The 22,006-nt window shown below is 36.3% G+C and overlaps 1 protein-coding gene across 3 annotated transcripts in view; it reads left to right on the forward strand.

Moving 5' to 3' along the window:
- Positions 1-22,006, forward strand: part of FRMD3 (FERM domain containing 3) — a 120,787-nt gene that overhangs the window by 39,707 nt on the left and 59,074 nt on the right. For all 3 annotated transcript variants that reach the window (XM_014869084.2, XM_088156045.1, XM_088156046.1), the window contains exon 2: positions 16,438-16,542. In XM_014869084.2, the coding sequence (XP_014724570.1) occupies positions 16,438-16,542 (105 nt within the window). The remainder of the gene's footprint in view (positions 1-16,437; positions 16,543-22,006) is intronic.

A 22,006-nucleotide genomic window follows, 5' to 3' on the forward strand; every position in this document is an offset into this window, starting at 1 on the left:
TTTCTGGATTTCACTGCCCTGCACAGAGGACATGCTAGGGAGCAGTGTAATCTAGGCACATCTTCCCTTTGCAAATCTGCCTCTTTTATACCTTCTCCTGAGAACGTGTGATGTGACATTTACCATGACTTGTGCATGAGTTTCAGACCTTTGGAGGTCTGTGTGATGGGCAGTGCTGCCATTTTGCAATGTTTGACACACTGCAACTGAAAAAAAATAAAATAGAGATTAACAAAAATATGTAAGCACATGCAAAGGAAAACACAGGAAAAGGTGACCCCAGCTTACTCATGCTACATATATTAAATTTTATTGAGTCTAAGACAAGAGAACTTGTGCACCGATTTTTATATTTAACCCTCAGATATGTGTATGAATTTGAGTTCCACAGATTAGCAGGAAGAGCCTTTTTGTGATGTGTGAATAGCAGCTTGCATTGTAGGCTGAGATGCTAGCCTGAGACTGCAAAATGCTGTGTGGTGCTTTTTCTTTTTTCCTCCTCCTAGCTGTTCACTCATTCAGACTCCATCAAATGTAAAGTTACTTCAGCAATTGACTCTTGCAGAATTAAGCTGCGACTTTGTTGTTTTTTTTTTTTAAAGCCAGTGAAACTGTCAGAGTGGGATCCAATATTTGTATCAGGAGGGATCCCCTAAAATCATCTTTTCACCTGGTATTTTAAAAGTGAAATCTGAATGTATATTTGGCTAAACTACTTACTGATTTAGAAGGGCTTAATGAACTTCTTCATCAATATTCTTCTCACACATGCATTTTTGAAAACCATGAAAAATTTGTCATGGTAACTTGAATGTCTGTGTTGCTAGCCCAGAAGCTGGTGCTCCTGAGGCAATAGTAGTCTGTTGTTTTCTGCTGATTCTGTGTCAGTCTCACTGCTACATGCTTTAGGCATGGCACACCCTGAAGTGAGTTAGTATTGAATGTTTGAATGTTATTTTTGCTTTCGACCATGTCACCAGTAAAGCTGGTGTAAGCCAGCCACAATAAACTCTACCAAGACAAAGCTGAGTCAGTGGCTGGATGCATCCCATAGCAATCTTTTCCTCCTCTGTGATGATTCTGCTTTCCCTTACCCTGTAAAATAGTGTCTCACCACTGGAATCATCTGCCTCTCCTGGGTTGTAACAAAAAAAACTGTCAGGGGATAAAAATGTTTCCTTTATGTGATCTTTAGGATCGATTGGACTGCGACTGAGAGCCAGAATAAGACCTTGAATTACCTGTGAGCTTCTCTGAGAAGGCAGTACAGGCAAGAAAGTTTCCAGATTGCCTTTCTATTTGCCCTGTGATGGCGGGTGCAAGAGCAAGGTTTTTATTAACTTAGGATGTATCTAGGAAAGAGCTAGTGTATTACCCTAGTCATGTTTCTGAAGACAGACATGCTCTGGCATTCACTGATGCTGCTCTTTACCTTTTCATTCTGAGTAAATCAATCCAGTCTTAAAAAGAAAACAAATATGTACCTCTATTACTTAGATCAGTGTGCTAGCAACTGAGATGCTGCTATTACCAGACAAATTTCCTCCTACATCCTTAATGCAGCTCCTTTCCGGAGGAGTTATGTTATGGTTTTTTTTACATTGCCAGGAAACAGTCATCTTATTAAGATGAAAAGGCAATAAGTATTTGCCCTCTGCAGAAGGGCTAATTGTTCTGGCTAGTCTGGAGCAAGACTGTCTTCCTGACTGAAACACTGTTGTTAAGTGGATGGAATGGATGCATGATTAGATTATCCAGCTGAATAATGCAGATGGTTTTCTTACTGTATTTTGGGTGTTCAATGCTAGAAGAATACAATAAAATAGGGTTTGAAAGTACCTTATTCCTCACTGTAGCAAAATAGGCATCAAAATGTAAGTAGTGTAATACAGCTATTTTTGCACATGATAGGAAAACAAGTGGTAAGGCAGAAAACTGTCAAAACATAATTCATTAAATTGAAACAATTTGTCATTAAACCTTGGATTACCAAGCACAAAAATTTATTAAATGGAAAAGATTTCAATGCTTGTCATAGGTTATCAGAATAAAGACTATTTATACATTTGGTATAGAATGGAGACAGCAAATATTCTTCTGTGTTGTCTTGCATCTGCAGTTAAACACAATGTTGATCTTCACAGTAAAACAGTTTTTTGCAGTTTATGTTTTATTGTCTATATTCATTAAGCCATTCCAGTAGAGTGTGTTGTACTGATATGTAGATCAGATATAATTCTGTAAAAAAGGGATTAATTTTGCAATTTAAAATTTGAAACCTGTGATTTAAATGATCTTTAGATGTTTGCTTTTCCATGGTGTAGGCAGAAGAGTATTGCACTAGAAAGCTGAAACTTTGTCCTTGACATAGATTATTATCTCTATGTTCAGGAGAAAAGCTGAATTGAATTCTCATTTATGTAGTCCTGGGCAGGATGCTGTTGAAGGCTAATAGTTTATTGATAACTGTTTTGATTGCAGTATTTAATTTGATGCATATCACATATGCTAGTATTTTGCAAGCATATACAAATCACTCCCAAATGGGAAGATTGTCTTTTAAGAAAATAAGACGGTATTTGCACAGTGTGTCTGCTTCTTTTCTCACTTTCTGGTGTTTTGAGGGGATGTGTGCACTTCCCTTAGCTTGGGGGTCATGTTTTCAAGTTCAACCAGAGATTCTTGCCCAGTTTTATGGCAAATGATTCCTTCAGGAGTAGATCAATATTGCAACAATTTTAGTGCAATAATGGGAGCCGTCATTGTCATCCCCTGGTATTACCCATAACAGAGAGTGGTGTGGAACAAGAGAAGGGTATGACAGCTGCGACCTGATTGTGCAGTAATTTTTTTATTGTAATTTTTCTTTTGGTGATTTCAGAATGAAGCTGAAAATATATGTGTACTTCTATCTTAATCTGTCAGAGTTTTTTTGTTTGTGGCTTTTTTTTTTATTTGATATGCACAATGTAGTTAACCAATAATAATTTTGCAGTAGAAGAATCTTAATGTGTTAGGTTTCTGGTAATTTCTAAGATCTCTGGCAGAACCCATAGTTCCAAGTGGCAGATGAGGGAGAGTGAAGTTAGCTGGGGTATGTTCTAATAGCAACAGGAGTTTAAATGGCCACAAGGAGTCTAAAGTGGATGGAATTGCCATCTGCTGTAAGCAGGATCTGTTTTCCGTGCTTACATAGCTGAGATTTTTTTGAGAACCTTGACAAATATAAAATTCAATTTAAGCGTTCAGTGCTTGGCTCTGAGAATTTCCCTTGGTTCTGTCAGGCGGGAGGAGCCATGCCTGTCTTTCCTCCTGATATAGGGCAACATTGAAAATGTGAGCCACAGTGAGACAGGAATCGTGACAGTTAGAGCCAGGGCTGACAAATGGTTTCCTGTGTTTTCATGGGAGGGAATGCACAATTCCATCCAAAGGCAAGCTCCCCACTTGCCTTCAGTTTCATGAACTGACTGGGTGTTTCCAGGATAAAAAGTATATCAAAGCCCTTTTACTATTTCCTTGGTGCCAGCTCAGCATCAGCTGTTGGGAGGGCAGAGGGGATTTTCCCAATTTCCAAATGCTTTTTTCGTTCCTTTCATCCTTTCTTGGGGAAAGGATACCAATAATCTCTGCAGCTGCTCAGTATATGAGGAACTTTTGGGATTGTGAAGTTTTGCATAATTTTGAGGGGTGATTCTGAAGAACAAGGTAGATGTTTGACATAGATTGTTGTGCATGTATTTTTAAGACTTCATTTTGCTGATCTGTAAAAAAATTAATCCATTGTGATGCTTCAAGTTTACTGGTCACAAGTGTTTTAGGGACTCAATGATACAGGGATGAAACTGTACCTTAAAACTTTTTGGGGAAAGCTGTGCATAAAACTTCGGAATGTGTTCTGGCTTGTGATAAAATGAATATTATTAACTATGACAGCATATATACATTTTAAAATAACAGTTTTTGAATGCTGTCAAATAGATCATAGTCCTTCATTAAATTCATTTGATGAAAAGAGATTGTTCTAGATAGGTAGGTCTCTTTTTTAGTTTTTTTTATTTTAGTAACAATGCTTTGGGGAAATTATGGTGCTCTGTGATGCTATGTTGCCAGTACAACCAAAGCATGTTTTTTCCAAGTTTGTTTTGTAAAGCTCGTAATGCAGTAATCTGCATATTTTCAACCTCTTTTAAAAAGATTTAAATCAAGATTGACTGCCTTGTCTGAAGACATGCTGTAGAAAAAAAAAGCAATTATTTCATTTTACAAAAGATAAGGTTGGCAAGTATGAGACTTTAATTGGATAAAATTGGATGTTTCAAATTATGCAGATAGTCAAATCATCTAATGGCCTTCTCTAATATTAGAATCCCTTAGTCCTTTTTCTTGATATATTTTTTATATTTATATATTGTGTGCTCATGTATATATATGTATAGACAAACATGCACAAAAAATATGGCATGTGTATGTGTGAGATGTAGCAAAGACACTGTATAAGCTAAAAAAGGAAATGCCTTTAATGAGCTAGATGCATGATGATGGTCAGCATTTTTAATCTATTGGCCCTTGCTATGAGAGATTCCTTATTAAATTAAATTATTTCAAGATTAGTATCTTCAGCCACGTATGAGTATTCGTATGAGTATTCACTGCAGAGGTTCAACAGGGTCAGTGTTTAAATAGGTAGTAATGTCTGGAATTACTGAAACACCTTTCAGTCATCCTGTGAAACTGTGTCCTTCAGTATCTTGGTGCTTTCTGACAGCTGTGCACCATTGTCCACCTGTGCTGCTCTCCTGCCATGCTTATAACCCAATGTACAGACTCAATGCTCAGAGCATGCAAGCTGATACTCATTTATATTTGTGTTTCTGTCTGCTGTTGAGAGAATGTGACAAAGACAAAGCTTCAGAGGATGGGCTGCTGGGTACCTCGGTTTGTGATACCAACCTGCATGGACTGAGGCTGGCAACCCACTATTGCATGGTAAAGAGGAAGATGGGCAGAACTGGGAAGGGTTAGAGGGGACTAGGTGGTGAGACTGGGCAGCATAAGAGTGGAGTGTCATTCCTGCACTAAACTAAAGTTTAAATGCCTTGTAAGAAAGACAATCTCTAATATTTTCTTGAAAAATATAGCCTGGTTTACTGGGTCTTGTGTCTCTGATATGGTTTTGCTTAACCCTGATGTGTTCTCAGTTGAGTTTTCAGTGCAGTCTGTTCCTCAAGGCTCTTCAGACAACATGTGAAGATGGGTGGGTTTGGGTTAACGACAGCAGTGGACTTGGTGGCGAAGTCTTCAGAGAGTGACAGAGTATTCTGAATTGGAAGGTGCTCACAAGGATCATCAAGTCAGCTCTAAAGTGGATGGCTCATAAGAGGATGAGCTCACAACCTTGCCATTACCGTGCTGTAACCAACTGAGCTAGTCCCAGTGGTCTTCCCCTGCTCTCTGCTTTCCTTCTGCTTGCTGCTTTTCTTGTGCTTAGGGCACATGGCTAAGGATGATTGCTGCATCCCGTAAGGAAGGGTGCAAGGCCACTGAAATGTCTCATGCTCTCTCACTAATTTCCATGCTGGCTTGTTTCTTGCTTTATTTCCCAAAAGCTCTTTTTGCATTGATGTGTCAGGCAGAAAGAGAAATCCAAAAAGTTGTCTTGTGCTGCAAGACAAGATACCTTTTCTTCTTTGGTGTCATCTGCTCATTTATGTAACTTCTCTAGTTTTGAAGAAGAGGTTCATTATAAAATAATTTCATCCTGAGGTTTTGCAGTCAGTTTTGCAGAGCAGGTACAAAACTGTCAGAGCTTTGCTTCTTAGAATCTGCATGTCAGCTTTGCACTGCATCTAGCTCTTTCTTAAGACTTAAAATTTTTTAAGATTTTTTTTTTTTCCACATAAGCCTGTAGTACCCATAGATGATCTGGGTGAGGGGAATGTAGCCTTAGTTTGCTCTCAAATTACAAGAAGTTCAGCACAGGTTTTCTGCTCTCAGAGAACAATAAGAAATCTTACTTTGCTTGTTATTTTGCAATAATATTCAAAGTCATTCACTCCTTTTTCAAGTTGCTTAGTTGTCTTCCTGATATTTGCTATTACTCTGCTTCAATTCTAAATTTTACAGGAATTTAAAGAGAGATCTTTCTGATGTAACAATGACCTAGGAACCGGCTGTGCTATCTATTTATGAAAGTTACTGTATGTTATAATTTTTGCCAGGTCTCCTTCCACTCCATAATCACCTGTGTGAGAAAAGGAGTTTAAATCCAAAATTATGGTTTGATACTAAAATACCTGTTACCAAGGTAGATTCTCTGAAAACATTTGCTTAAGAGAACTGTGCTCATTTACATACAGGAAGTAGCTTCCACTGTATATGTTTTTATCTGCCACTACACATAGTATAATGAATACAGGTGATCCTGTTATGCACCATCGTCTTTTTTTTTTCTTGTTTTAGTGGGTTTTGTGTTCAGTTGTAACAGGCAATGTGGGGAAAAAAAAGGGAAATTGATCAGTGTGCATAAACATCCTCTTCATCCACTGGTTTTTCAATGCTTCTCCCAAAATACCAGCCACTGGAGCATATCAGAATACTTCCAGTATATAAACGCATAATCTGCAGTCTGTTTTTCCCCCCTCTTTTTTTTTTTTTTTCATTCAGTTTCAGCTGAGAGCTAAAATTTTATAAATTTCATAGATAGTAAATTTTGTCTTGGATAGGAAAGAAAAGACAGACTAGTACTTCTTCAAGGTCAGGAAAAGGGAGTTACATGCATTTGGTATGTAATTCAGGGCTTTGCTTTCCATTTACTAGATGGAAGCAAACGTTTTTATCATCCTAGGATTTATTTTGGGGGAGGCCATCTTAAAAGGAATCCAAGAGTAACTACTGCTAAGAAGAAAAAAAGTATGATGAGTTCCCAACTTAGTTAAAAGGGATGCATTTTAATACTGTGTCAGTATGTTCGCCAACTGAAAAATGTGGAAAACAGACCAATTACTGAAACAGTAAAAAGTGAGGTCAGCTTGCTTTTGATGTCTGCTGAGTGTGTGGGAACAGGAAGTCACTACATGATGGAACAATGAAGATGAATCTGGCACCATAAGGGAGAAAGTGAAGTCTAGTAAAGGTGAAACAATTATGAGGACTGTAAAATGTATTGCTTTATTATCTTTTTTTTTTTTTTTGTAGCTGTGTTTAATGGAATAAGTCTACAGAGCCCTCTATTTGAATTTCTATTGTGTGTTGGGTTTTTTGTGATGTTAGTTAAAAGAAATTCAGAAAGACTTGGTGTTTAAAATCTATGTTCTTATAAATTGTTCTTTAAAGAGTGGAAGAGAAAAAGACCATGGTTGTAATTTTGTGAGGTGATGATTACAAATGCAAGGGTAGTTCTGGCTATGCTATCAAATGGAGGTTTTATTTTAGGAAGTGCTACTGAGTCAGTTTGTATGTCTTTCAAGGTCTGAATGACCTCCAGAAAGAGAGAAAAAGAGAAAGAAAAAAAAAATCAATCCAGCTTTCCCTACTGGAAAAAAAATTGGGAGGTGGGAACTTTTTCTTTGGCAGGGAGACAGAAACTTGTATGACATAGAGAATGAGTTCCTCCCCTGATACCAATAGCTGGCTTTTATTGAATACCATTGGGATGCATTGGTGTAGGCACCATGTCCAAGGAATGCTTCTGGAGTACTTCTTTCTCCAGTGCTTTCAATATACCATTAATTTGCTCTTCTGAAGATTGAATGTCAAATCTTATAAATTTAATATTTGTTTTCCTTCAAAACAAGCATTTAACAACTGGGATTGTTAAAAGGAGAAGGGAAAAGTGCTGATGAAAGATTCTTTGCTGTGTAATTATTTCTGACAGGAAAATATATTTAACCATATGTGTCTATAAAGCACTAGTTGAGCAGCTTGGAAGTAGTTTCTCATGGTAAAATTATTCCTACAGTCTGCTGAAAGGAAGTACAGGAATAAAGTACTTTGCTGAGTGGGAAATGAGCCAACATGATTCTTGAAGTTACAAAATTTCTGCAGTCAAAGCACATGGGAAAAGTGATTACACATACTGAGATATTACCAAAGATGGATAGAAAGGAGTTATTTACCTGAGGCAGGTAAGCAAGATGAGTAGTTAAAAAAATGTTTGTGTTTATTGTCACCCTCTTCCATAAAAGTTTTTGAAGGTGCACAGTAGGTATTATGACAAGTGTCTTATGAGGGATATGTGGTATTTCTATCTGACAGTTCAACTGCACAGCATGGTAAGGATTCCTCAGTTAACCAAAAGTTTTTATCTAGGCCGTTATGATATCAGATTAGTGTATGAATTGCACTTTCAGCTGGTTCACTGAGAGCTGGTGACTTCATCACCATGGTTGAGGGTCGTGTCTGTCAGATGTTATTTGTGCGTTGCAGAACTTGTGATTGGGCGTGCTCCAGAGATGATATTGCCGGATCAATTACTACACAGCTGGGTTTGTGCTTCTGGAATAATCCACATAGTGATGGATCAAATTTCTGTAATATGTGGTTGAATATTCTGTTCATTATGTAAGCTCTTAGCCATTCACATCACTATAATAGCCTTTCAAATGGCCATTACTTCATCCTCTCTAGGGATTATGTTCACTGATCTTACTTTTTCTCCTCCATTCCTCCCACCAGTGCATGCACACACATCCCACGTCATTCTTGCAGGCTTTCATGATGTGTTTCCTCTTGTGGGGTGGCGAACATGTGGGGATAACCCAAAGCTGTGAGGGGCATGAAGGGGACCAGCTGAGGTGCCACTCAGTGATTGCAGGGGTTCCCCAGCTCTACTCACAGCTTCTTTTGAGCTGCCCTTTTCTCCACTTGGTGTGGAAGCAAAGGTGTGTTTGTTCCTGCATGACCCTTACTGTGGCTGGGGTTCAACACGTTCAGCTGAGCCCTGAAATGTCCTCCTGGAGGGGCGTTCTTGCAACAGCCCCAGCTGGCTGTTTTCATGTGGGCAGCACAAGTGAGCTGTGTCATATCATGCTGAATGTCTCTTTTGCCTGTGCTCAGGGAAATGTCTTGTTTGGTAGAAGAATTTTTTTTTAAACTGCTTCTTGTGAAATAAGGGCAGACTTCTATACATCTTTTGGAAAGATATATTTAAAGAATGGCGCTTGGATTTGTACTTGGATAGGTACTGATTTTTCTGTGTCTTTTGAAACAACTGAGAAGACTCAGGCCACGGGAGGACTGTTGACCATCACCTGTACTGGAGGACATTAGGTATTTTTATTAAAATCGTGGTTTGACTTTTATGTTGCTTTGTAGGTGGGGACTGAGAACTCATTCTTGAAATCTCTAAGTCACTTTCTAGACGTGGTATGATGTTAAGAACGAAAGAGAGAAAGCAGAGTCAGGTTTGCTGAACAATGCTGGGCATTGAATAAAATGATAGATTTGTTGACAGAAGGACTCAATTCCTTTTAAGAAATCGATAGTGCCTCAGATGGCATCACAAATGCTGCGCTAATGGAAGCTGTTACCAGAAGCTTGATCCTGCAAGCCTTCTGTGAGGCTGACACTTCAGGGACACAAAACCTAAATGGCTAAGTGATGCCCATGTGCACGACAGAAAATGAGCACGAGCCCTGTAAATGAATATTGCATTTGTGGTTTCCTCAGTGCTTGCTGGCCAGACTGGTGGAGTCTTTTGAGAGCTGCAGTATGCAAACTATAAATATTTATTTTTATTATTTATAACTTACCCATGGGTCAGAGTAATTTACTTGCAGAATATCACTGAGCTCAAGAACTGATTGTGTGAAAGCTCTTACCTGTCTTCACTGCTGCTGTCCAGGTTTCAGTGTGTAGTAGAATATACTTTTCATTTTCCATAGTATTTTGCTTTTAGAATCGTTTTCATTGCATGGCAGTGGCATTGTGGGATCTTTTCTGTCGTGTAAGTTTCTCCTTTTCCCTCTTCATCTGTTATTATATGATCACTATCCTCATTCAATAACCTCTAATTTAAGAGAGCATAAAAATATGCTGTTTTATGGACAGATCTGTCCATCTGTTGCAAATGAATAATGCAAATTAAATAAAAATAAATAACCTCAAATGGTCTTCTTTTCCCAAACAAGTTAGCACATAAGAGTATTTGACAAGTTGCTGACCTCACTGCAGTAGTTATTTCTTGTTAAATTTTCAATGCTTTGTACATTTAGCCATGAAGTTTCATTTAAGATTAATAGAACTTCCTCAGCTACCTTCACACATACAACCTTGAAATGGCTCTTCCCTTAGTTCTCTTTTTTGCAACATATACATTATTCTTTTTTTCTTTCCTTTCTCCTTTATTTTTAAGATGTATTAAGATGTATTTTTTATTTTTTGACCAAAAGAAACTGTAAATAAAGGCTAGTTTATGGGGTTCTTTTCCCTTTAGGTCTCTTTGTTAGTATGGACTCAAATGATAATTAAGAGCTTAGAAATTTGAGGTTAAAGACTGATATATTTGTAAAAATAATGTTCTTTAACACCCATTCCAGATTACCAAATGAACTCTAAAACCAGAGGAGTAAAGGTAGTTTGTATCTAAGACATGAAGCACTCTTTATCACTACTGACTGCTTAATTCCCTATGAAATAGGATGGACATTAGTTCTCTAATGTTTTCTATCATCTATTCACATACTTTTATATATAATAAAATTTATTAAATGACAGATTTAAAAAGTCTTCCTTCCCAAAATTCTAGAATTAGATAATGTCGATGTAAATTATTTTTAATTAATATAGAAATCTTTACTAGTATATAGAACAAGATATACTTTGCAAGAGATAACTAATATAAAATAACATGTGGAAGAGGACCGTTACAATTAAGTAAATGCCAGTTACTTTATTGCAGTGTCATGTTTTGTGCCTTTCATTAAAAATCATTGCCCGTCTTTTTCAAATTGTTTTAGGTTTGTAGAAATATAATTAATTCTTCGCTGTTAACAGAAGAAAAATCCGTGACAAATACTTTGTTTCTAAAATAAAATCTTTCATTTCAGTTTGCTTGTTTTCTTTCAGCAAAAGTTTGTTGCCTTTTTTATTTTGAACTTAAACTACAATAAAATAAGTAAGTTATAACTGGCTCTTCTTACAATTCAGAAAAAAATTCCAATTAAGTGTTATATACTAGACGAGACTAGACTTCCATTGTATTTTCAAACAATATAAAATACTGCAGGATGCTGATTATGGAAGGAAGGAATTCATTTTAAAGAGTTATACCCCTTTAGCTGAGGGATGACACAGGCATGCTTTTATTGTTCTGCATATTTTGAAGGCATTATTCAAGATTCTATTCTTGTGTAACATTTTCATATATTCCCGTTATTGTTTCCAAAAAAGGAGCAAAATATGGTAAAGAACTTGTCTGTGTTTATGTGGCTTGTGAGTACTTGCTGTAATTTGCAGTCTCAGTGAATCCATAAATCCAAAGAGCCGTAAGAAATTTGCAGAGGGTGTTGGAGATTGTCAGAGTTAGGACTGGCCCAGTTTTGCCATGTTGGAGTTGATTCTGTTCCACCCCACTGACTTTGGTTGCTACAGAATGAGGGTTCTGTCCCAGATTCTGTTATTCAGGAAAGACTTAAAAGTTGATCCAGAAGACACTGAGAAATTTGGGCATGCCTAGTTGTCTTCCTTCTCTGTGCCCTTAGTTCTCCTCCCTATTCAGCTTCAAAGGGTTAATATTAAATGAGTCCCATTCCAGGGCACATCCCAGTCCAGTGATGCTTAGTGAACTTTTTTGCTGTGCCACTGGAGACAAATGCAAATATGATGATATCTGTATCCAGATGGACATGAGCAGAGAATTGCTCCTAGATATCCTTTCACAGCCATATTTTGGTGTACGAGAGCTAATGGCAATGCAATGGAAGACTTCTGCCTGTTGGGATTCAAGTTATTTCTCTCATGAAAAGCCTAGAAGAAATATGATCTTATCACTGGTAAAGGATTTCCAAAGAAAAGTAAAAAATGTGAGATGAGTCAAAGATGCAGTTTAGCTCTATTGCTTTTTATAATTATTGTTACATATTGTCAACAGAACTATCTTTTTCAGTTTTTAATGGGTAAAGATGCTTTTTTTTTTTCCTGACTGGCTTAGTTTTCATTCTATGGTTCTATCATGATTGTTCTTCAAGAAAGGTATTTAATTCTTTTACATCCATAGAACTTCAAAATAAGCATACAAAATCAAACTGTATACTTGCCTTGCCAGAGAGCCTGGCTTTCCATTAATTTAGACAGAAATGTTGGTTTCACTGTGCTTTGTTTGTTGTGTTGATGGTTTTTAGGTTGCTTTGGGATTTTTTGTTTTGTTTTGTTTTGTTTTTTGTGCGTGGCTTTATGCTTAAGTAAGCACTTAAGTGTGTGACAAGCTTTACACACAGGGTCACTGTTGGAAGCTGTTCACACAAGTAAAGACACTTATGGGATGAGGATTGAAATCCTCAGTACAAATAAATACTGTGTTTATGACTCTGCACACTTCTTAGTAGTGCCAGTGGCTTTCTGACAGAGATAAGCATAGCTGGCAGGACTTCAGTGGTTAGATAACAGAGCAGAAACACTGTGTTTAATCTGCTTGTGATTCTTGCTCTTCCTTGTGACGACATTCAGATAAATAGACGCAGAACTCCACAGTGAAGCGAATGCAAATAGGGAAAACATTTCACTGAATGTAAGATCTTAAACTGCTGTAAGTAGTTTTCCTCTCACTTTCAGATTTGTGAAGCCATCACAAAGGTTTTGTCGTCTTATTTTGCGTCATTGGAGAATTGTTAAATTGGTAGAACAAGTTATACTCTGTCTTGTTTTTTAAGTTGCATCAGATAGTTGAAATAAAAAAATCCCTAAAGCAAGCACGAGATGGAAATAATGTATTAAACTGCTCAAGAGTGACAAAGATTGTTGTTTGTATTAGTTTCCATATACCAGAGAAATTACCAAGGAATTAGGTTACTCTGTTAAATTTGCAGAGTTGCAGAAATGGAGGCTCTAATAAGAGTATCTGGTACAGAAAATGAAGCATTTCTCCAGTTTATTACTCAGTTCCTAGAGCTAAGGAACAAACTCAGGTTGCCCTGTGATCCATCGATGGAAGAGTCTGTGTGATCATGTTTTCATGTCCTCTTGGAGTAGATAACATCCACTGTTTTGCTTAATTCTTTTGCCACAGCTGCAAGTTTAATTTGATACCTATTTGTTTCAATAGAAACAAAAACTTTTGATCCAGCTTAAAAAGCAGTGCTTAACAGTTATTTGCAAACTGACCTTGTGTGTTCAGGGATTTTGTCATTTACATGGAATTATATCCATTGCATATGTGTTGGGGTTTGTTGTGGGCTTTTAGTGGTATTAAGGTCAGATATACAAATACAGCCTTGGGAAAAACATGCTCGTCTTGTCTGTGCCTATTTATCTAAATAAATCAGAAAGTCATTCCTCAAATTATTTATAGAAATCACCAATTTTTTGTTTTGAGAGTGTGGAATATCTGTAGTGTTATAGGACTTTGTTTAAAGCCATTACATGGGTTACAAAAATCTGAAGTAAAATATTTCTCATTTGAGATAGACAGATATATTTGAATTAATAGACTTAGAAAAAAAAAGGCTTAATTAATGGTATTCTTTCATTGAAAACAATGTATTGATTACAATTCAGAATATTTCACATTTCTCACTTATAGACTTTTCTGACTCTTGTTTCTGCCTGCATGTATCTTCTTTAATTGACAATAATTGATGACTTCAAAGTGAACTGTGGTATAATTCTCAAATATTTGAGCTGGGAAAATTTTTGATGTATTACTTGATTTTTACTTTCAGATTCCTGTTGTTTCTGGCTGAAATTCTTCAGTGGTGTCTGAAATAATGGCTTTCTTTATTATGTAATTTTTTCATGTTCTGACTAACATTCTAAACTGTAATATAAAATTATTTTTCTGAGTTGCTGCAAAGTACTTTTTCTGTATAGAAGGTTTAAGGATTATTTTTTTTGTTTGGGTTTTTTTTTGTTTGTTTGTTTGTTTGTTTGTTTTCATTTTTTTCAAAGATCACTTAATGGGAAAGCTGTATGGCAACTGTCTGAAATTTCAGACAGCATTTTATATTCATTATTCTCTGACCCAAATCCATTCCTCTGCTCTGCTGTGGATGACTAACTGTTCTTAATTTATGTTATCCAGATTTTTTCACAAATCAGAATGAAATTTGGGTTTAATATATTCTTTTGTAACATGGAAATATGTAGTAATGTGTAATAAATAGAAAAAGATTGTTACCTTCTAAAGCTCAGAAGCATTAGAAGCATTGTTAGACAAATGTAGGAAATGTTTATGTATGCTGTTTGCAGAAAATAGAATTAACCACCATTGCCCATCCTTCTTGTCATACAATCTATTACGAATTAGGACTTGATGTGCTGTGTCCCACATTTCCCTCTATGTATCAATTAAGATCTGGGTTTTCTTTCAAAAATTTCAGGTGTCTAGAATGCTTTAATGATGGAACATTTACAATTTCATATGAGGACTACATTATGCACGTGCTGCATTAGCCCACTTTTGAGCATCTTGAATATTAAAAAAAATGTAATGAACTGAAGGGAGTATACTAAGCAAGGGTGAAGTTATTATCTAGTCCCTTCTATTCATCGATGGAAGGCTTGAAGTTTGCTGGAGCATGAATCTAGCTTGGAGGCTTTTTGCTCTTTTTTGTTTAGTTTGTTTCCATCATTTATTTTCCAAGGAAGAAAAGCAGGGCATCAATTCCTTTTAGAAACAGAACGTTGTCACCGGATTTATAAACATTATATGTGCTGTACCCTTTTATCAGTTTCTTCAGGAACTCAGAAATTAGTGATTATTTAGGTGACTAAAGCAAAGGACTTTTAAAATTCATAGATTAGAATGTGAACCCCTAGAAGTTTGTTGTAGGAGATTGTATTATTGCTGACTGTTCTTCCAGTAACACCCTCTTATGTTTTCATATGAAAATATGGGCTGTCTGGTTTCCTCCTTTCCAGTGTTTTATAAAATGGATTTCGTTTGTCCACTGCTGCTGGTAGAATCTGTTTTTATGTTTGAATTATACCTGAGTCATCTAATAGCTGTTATTTCCCAGTCCTATTTAATTTGCTGAAGATTCATTTAAAACTGCACATAAATGTCACAATTGTGTTTATAATTTTTCTTACTGCCTTTGTAATGAAATGTCACCATGAAATTTTGTCAATATTTTGATGGTCTCATAGTCACAGAACTTTCCAGACACTTAGAAGATTTTAAATTAGAAAGCTGCATAAGTGTAGACCTTTTTTCTGTCACCCACAGGGAGAGTGGGTTTTTCTTTTGTATTTTTCAGTCTTTGATGGGACTTTTCCTTTTGAGGAAAGTGTTCTCTAAGTTGTCTCCAGGATGCCCATACTTGTAACTGGGTACAGCACAAAAAGATGTCAGTGAATGTGTTAACCACTCTTAACAGTAAACAAGTTGATTTTAAATGTCTTGAGGCTGGAAGAAAACAATTACAGAAGGAAACCTGTTGCATCTAGGTTACATGGGAAAAGATAACAATGCAGAGTGCAAAGCATGAGGTTGCATGAGCACAAGCTGAACAGATAAATTGTGTTAACATCCTTTGACAATGGCTGTTTAAAAATAGGAAAACAAATTATGGCACCATATGCAGACATGGCAAAGATATCTCCAGGCAAATAAGAGCATATGGAAGAGTACAGGACTTAGATTTATAGGAGATAGAAGGTGGAGACAGATAAGAGTAGGGGAAACAGAAAGAAAGAAAGAGATTGTTTGCTAAATATCATGTGTAACAGTAAGATTTGATAAGGCCATAGTTACCCAGTGACAAAGCAAAGATGAAAACCTCTCTCAGTCATTTGGGCATTCTTTGTATTGCTCTGACTTAATTGAGGGAATTAAGGATCAGATCTCTCTTGCTGTGGGCACTGGGTAAAGATCGAGTAGAATACTCACATTAAGATCTGCTTTCAAATTTGGGCCATAAAAAAACCACAGAGTGTTTTGAAATTCTGTATGTAAGTGAGTATCTGTTATGCCTTGATAGCATCCTCGGAAATATGATTGCTAGTAGTATATTAGTCTTATAAGTTTGTAGCCGTTAGAGCAGCATGCTTTTTCTTGAGGTAGAGTAGTAATGATATTTTCTTAATCAATCTGTGAATGTGCAGGGAGTATATTAATCCTTAATCTCTTGAATCTTTTAGAGAAGACAAATGGTTAAATCCTTGTCCTCATCTGAATAGCAACAAATTTCGTGTGCCATTTTCCTTGACACTTTGAATAGATTTGTAGACAGCAAATTCAGAATACTCAGTGTAATGTATAATTTCTTTATCTTTTTTCAGAGGGAAACCAAAGGTCAGTTTCTTATAGATCACATCTGCAACTATTACAGCTTGCTGGAAAAAGACTATTTTGGCATTCGATATGTTGACCCTGAGAAGCAGAGGGTATGTATTTAATCTCTGACTAAATTTGCTTTTAAATAAAGTGAATTGATTTATTTTAAAAAGAGCATGTGAGTTCTAATGCAAAGCTATGTATCTCTGAGAATTTGTACGCAGGCTGTAATCTGTAGAATTTTCTAAAGTGGCATTTTAAAATTAATTTTCCCCTCACTTCATGTATTTTTAAATATTATTATTACTATTACTATATTTTGATATATTCTGATTTGTGTAGTTCTGAGCACTTAGACTAGAAAAGAATCTAGGCATGACCCAGGGTCAGCACAGAGCAGCTCTAGGCTCTGACAGTGCACTGGAATTTGGGACTTTTAGTTTTCTCTTAGCAGACGATTTTTGGGATATGTAAGAAGAAATCCTATTATGTTTATCAGGTAAAAGCAGTCACTCTGTTTTACCCATCACAGGGTGCATGGACTTAAAAATCTGCAATACAGAGAACAGATATGATTTGTCAAGCTTTGGGGAGGATCTTCAGTTTGATCCTCCCTATAAGCATCTTTGCATGTCTGCAATAAGATCCTGTGCTGTGAGCTGTAGGCATTTTTGTGTACAGTAATTAGTCATCTTTCCTAAGTGTTAGGTTGTTTATAGGTGATTTGCTACTGCTACCCTCTGTGTGGCTTCAGATGACTTTTACTGTATGAAAGTGGGAGCAAATGGTGAACACAGGAAGCAGAAGTCCTCAGACACTGAAATTCAGAACTGCTTCTTCACCATGTTGTCCTGCTGGTCTCAATGATAGGACTTAGATATGTGACTTTAAATATCTTAGGTACATATAATGGCATTTAATCTCTGGAAACAATTGCCGGTTTGAAGCTGCTGTGATTGAAGAGGAAAAAAATAGCTTGGCTAGGTATCTCTTGCTCCACTTTGATTACTTTCATCAAAAATCACTGGAATTCGGGTATCACCATAAGATCAACCTTACGGAATTGCAAAAGCTATGCAAAGCTACCCCAAATAGTTTCCATTTCATCCCCTTTTTAAAGTGAAAATAATTAGCCTTTAGTCTGACCAGTGTTCTTAATTCTTCACAATCATAAAAATTATAGAGATGTTCACCTGCTTGGAATTGATAGGATAATTAGGGGGAGCACTGGATTGGGCTATAATTAAGAAAGACTTAATAAATACTTGCTTCAATTGGGTGTTTCTCTGACAGTCACTCAAAAATGCTACAGAAAAATTGTTTTACCTAATGGAAGTAAAGAGGGTCTTTTAAATGAAGCCCATTTTTTTCATCACAGTACTTGAAAATAGTGATATTTCAGGAAAAAAACTCCAAAACCCCAAACTCATTGTGATGCCTATTATATCATACCATATTTGGTTCCAATGTTTCAAAGAGCTGTTAGGTATATTGTTAGCTAAATTCATCTTATCCATCTTGACTATACAGTTGTTTTATATCTTATAATATAGTCAATTTAGCGCTAAGTTTATGGAAGATTATTACAGAAGCTTAAATTTTCTCTTGCTTAGCAGGACAAGACAATTTGGGGAAAAAAATTATGTTCTTACCTAAAAAATCTTATGTTTTCATCTCCCTTTTTATCCCACAGCTACAGAATATTGTTGCCATCCTGTGTAGTATGGTGGGTTGTATCAATTGGTCCACTCTTCAGCTGGATTTTTTTAAAACAGACTAACCAAACTTACATTTTCCATATGCATTTTTAAGTGCTGATTTACAATTGCTCTCATGTACTCAAGCATATTGATAACTTCTTTAATTGGGTATTATTTATTTTAAATTCTGTCACAAATTAAGACATGATTTATAAGAGACCCTTCTTTGTACAGACTTAAATGCTTTGTTGATAAGCTGAAAGCAACGTACATTTTTATCTGATGTTACAATTCATCAAAATATGCTATTTCTATATTCAGTATTTTATATTGTCATAAACATCTTCCTGGAAACCAAAGAATTCCTTATTTCTGCTCCACAGCAATGACATGAATATATAATAACCCAGACACACCCACAAAGCTCCAGGCTTTGCCACCTCATGGTTACTGCAAAAAGTTAACTCTGTCCTGGCCTAAACCAGGACAGCTCAGTAAAAAACTAAGTAAATGATGGTTTTGAATTTATGAGGTATGCGACAGTTTTCCTCACTGTTTTTTGTATTTTTGCAGTTGTGAGTTTAGATGCCTGGAATTCATCTAAGAAAAAAAACCATCAGTGGTTAAAGAGATAAGCTATAGCAAGCTTAAGATGTGGTGGGGTCACAGGAGAAATGTCATGATTGTAGCCACTGTACAGATAAGAGTCCTTATAGCTCCATAGGAGAAATTTTCAAAGCTCCATGGAATAAGTGTACTTGTTACTTGTTTCAGGACTCAGGGGAATTATCACAGGTTCCACCAAGGAGAAAGGGAGACACATTTTCTGCAATACATTATTAGGGCTTGGTGTGATGTGTGACAAAACACACACATAGCCCAGTAATGATCCGTAGGTGGATTTCAGCAGCAGCTTCTTTCTGAACTTGAACCTTGTGCTTTGACCAAGCACAATTACTTTGAAGGAAAGTGATAGTTCAAGCTATACCAGTTAAAAACGTGTGTGACAATGTACTTCAGTGCCCCAGAAGCAAATAAAGTGATATGGCAAAATGAATAAAATAAATATCGACTAGTCTGCTTTACTGCATGACATGGCTGTAGTAAAAGGCAACACTTTCTTTGTCTCTTAGGACTGTATTTGTGGGAAGATATTCATATCATTGGACTCTAATGAGACCTCAGCTCTCTGATCTAGATATCTGTATTCAACAAAGATCAACTGAAGAAGGAAAGAGTATTAGAAACATAAAGAGAGTGCAGAGCTTGTTTATGAAATTATTTAACAGCAGGAAACAAAGGCTAGGAAGATAGGGTTATACATGCATCAGAGTGTAAAATAGAAAGAAAAAGGAAGTTTAATGGAGATTGTTCTTAAGGTGGTGAGAGCTGCACTGTCTGAGACAGTCCTAATGAAGGCAGTGGGGAAAAATCTTTCACCAGGTTGGTAAATAATTTTAAGAGAATTCTCTATAATTTTATGAATGGAGTGTATATTAAATATTGGCAAAGATAGAGACTAGGCACCATCTTCTGATTGTTCTTTCAAACAACATGTAATAGGAGCTGAAAAAACAAAGCATACTTTTTTTTAGGGCAGTTATTATTGTTTCTGATGTACATAGCACACAATGGATATTGCTTTGCTGAATTTCTTGGAAATGCTAAATGCCTTTTTTGTAGCATTTTATATGTTGTAGAATTTTATATTCAACCACACAGTCTCTGTGTTTGCACAGAAAGGGCTGTATCAATGGTTCCAAATGAAACTGCCAAAATCATGCATTTAATTCTCGTGAATTATTCTTGATTGATTTTTTGAATAGCTAAACTATATGAAATAATAGTATATTATTATATACTGTACACACACACATATATATATGAAATATTATGCAGATTTACTCCTGCTGGCATTCAGTCTAGTAAAGATGCTGCCTACATTTTATTAAGATCTAATTTTTTTTGTGCAAAGGTTCCATAGTTGCTCTGAAAGCTAATTTGCAGTCCTTTTGTTTTGTAATGAGGGAGCTCAAGCAGACAAAAATACCAGCTTTAATTCATCCAAAATGTCTTTTAAATGTAGAGTATGCTACTAAAAGGTAGCATAGAAATATCAAAATGTTTGTCTGAGTTTGAGAATTTAAAAAATGAATTGTTTCAATATTTCAGATGCTTAAAATTAAATGTTTCAAGATTTCTGTTTAGAACATTCAGAATTTCTGACTGTGTAAAAAATGTAGAAAATTGAGCTAATTGTCTTATGTCAGAAAAAGATTTTGAAATGTGGGAAAACATCTGTGTTTCTATAGGTTATTTTTCAAGTAAGTAATAATATATATTTCTTCCTTTCCCCAACTCCACTTTTATAATAATCTTTTCCTCCTACATAAATAAACACGTGTATATTTTGAGCATACTTAAACTTTTAAAATTTTTTTATAGTTTTCCATATTCTACTCCAGCCAAAAAAAACCTCAAACTTTGGAAGACACTCAAAACAGAAGGCAGCATTGTATCTTCTTTTATCTTTGATTCTGTGGGAGAGTAACAGTGACAATAAAATCAAATTTAACTAGCAGTTAAAAACCCTATGTTCTCCAACATGTTTTATCTTTTAGTGTCACATTTGGATTTTCCTTCGGGGAAACTGCCTTAGTGTAGATTCAAAAATGTCAGTGGTGTACTAGTAGCATTCAGTAAATTGCAGTATGCCATTTTATGTCTAATGATATTGAGAACAAAGGAGTTACTAGTGTTCATATGTTAACTGTTGACTTATTCATGTGGAAAATTATGTGGGATCACATTGCCTTTCTCCCTGACTCTAAACTGTAGTAACATTTGAAGCTGCTTTTGGTCAATTTTGACCAGGGCAGTGATCATCCCTCTGCACCAGAGGAAATGGCCTTGGGTTGAGACAGCAGAAGTCCAGATTAGTTGTTAGGAAATTTTTTTACACTGTTAGGGTGGTCAGGAAATAGGTTTCCCTGGGAGGTGGTGGAATCATCATCCCTGGAGATGCTCAAGAGGAGTCTGGATGTGTTGGTGGGTGGTTTAGGGTTTACAGTGGTAGTGGTGAGTGAATGATGGAACTGGATGATATTAAAGGTGTCTTCCAGCCTTGATGGTTTTATGAACTGCGAAGCTCATGTATGGTTTCATGCAGATAAACTGACACTTTAGTATTATTTTTCTTACTGAGTAAAACACTGAAGGCCAAACCCAACCCAGGAAATCTTGAGAGAGTAAAGAGAGAGACACTGTAAGAACCCAGAAACCCTCATTTGGAGCTTGTACTTTTTATCAGTTTCAAATAGGAGCTATGCCTGGATGAGCTGTTACTGATTGTGCTGCTCGAGGAACTATTCCTGGTGCATTTTCATATATTAGATACTATATTGAGGCTAATTGTCACACCCTCACACTTGTGGGAATGTAGAATGGCTAATTCTGTGCCGGGTACCCTGGGTTTATTGAGCAGTTTCTTTGTGTTTTTTGGACTGGTACGAGATGAGAATAGAACGATATAGTCAAGTTGCTGTTCAGTGTCTTCTCTAGAGTAGATTTCTTGTTGAAAGAGACTTGTTCTTGAACACAAGGGGAAATTCAACAGAAGGAAGATATTACTGTGGTAAAATATAGCCTTTAAGTCTCTTCAGAAGGGCACCTGAGCAATGATTTAAACTTGGAAATACTATTTTTTTTTTTTTTCTCCCAGTGGATCAATCTGAGCACGTGCTGCTGATTTTGTTTTTGAATGTGGAAGTATGAGGCGGTTGTGAGAGAAAAACACCTTGGAGCTACTCATGGGGTAGCTTGGAAGTGTAACAAAAAGGCTTTGTAGGACCCTGAAGCAGCTGTGAAGTCTTAC

The sequence above is a fragment of the Sturnus vulgaris genome, chromosome Z (assembly GCF_052056855.1).
Source record: "Sturnus vulgaris isolate bStuVul1 chromosome Z, bStuVul1.hap1, whole genome shotgun sequence".
Classification (NCBI taxonomy): Eukaryota; Metazoa; Chordata; class Aves; order Passeriformes; family Sturnidae; genus Sturnus; species Sturnus vulgaris.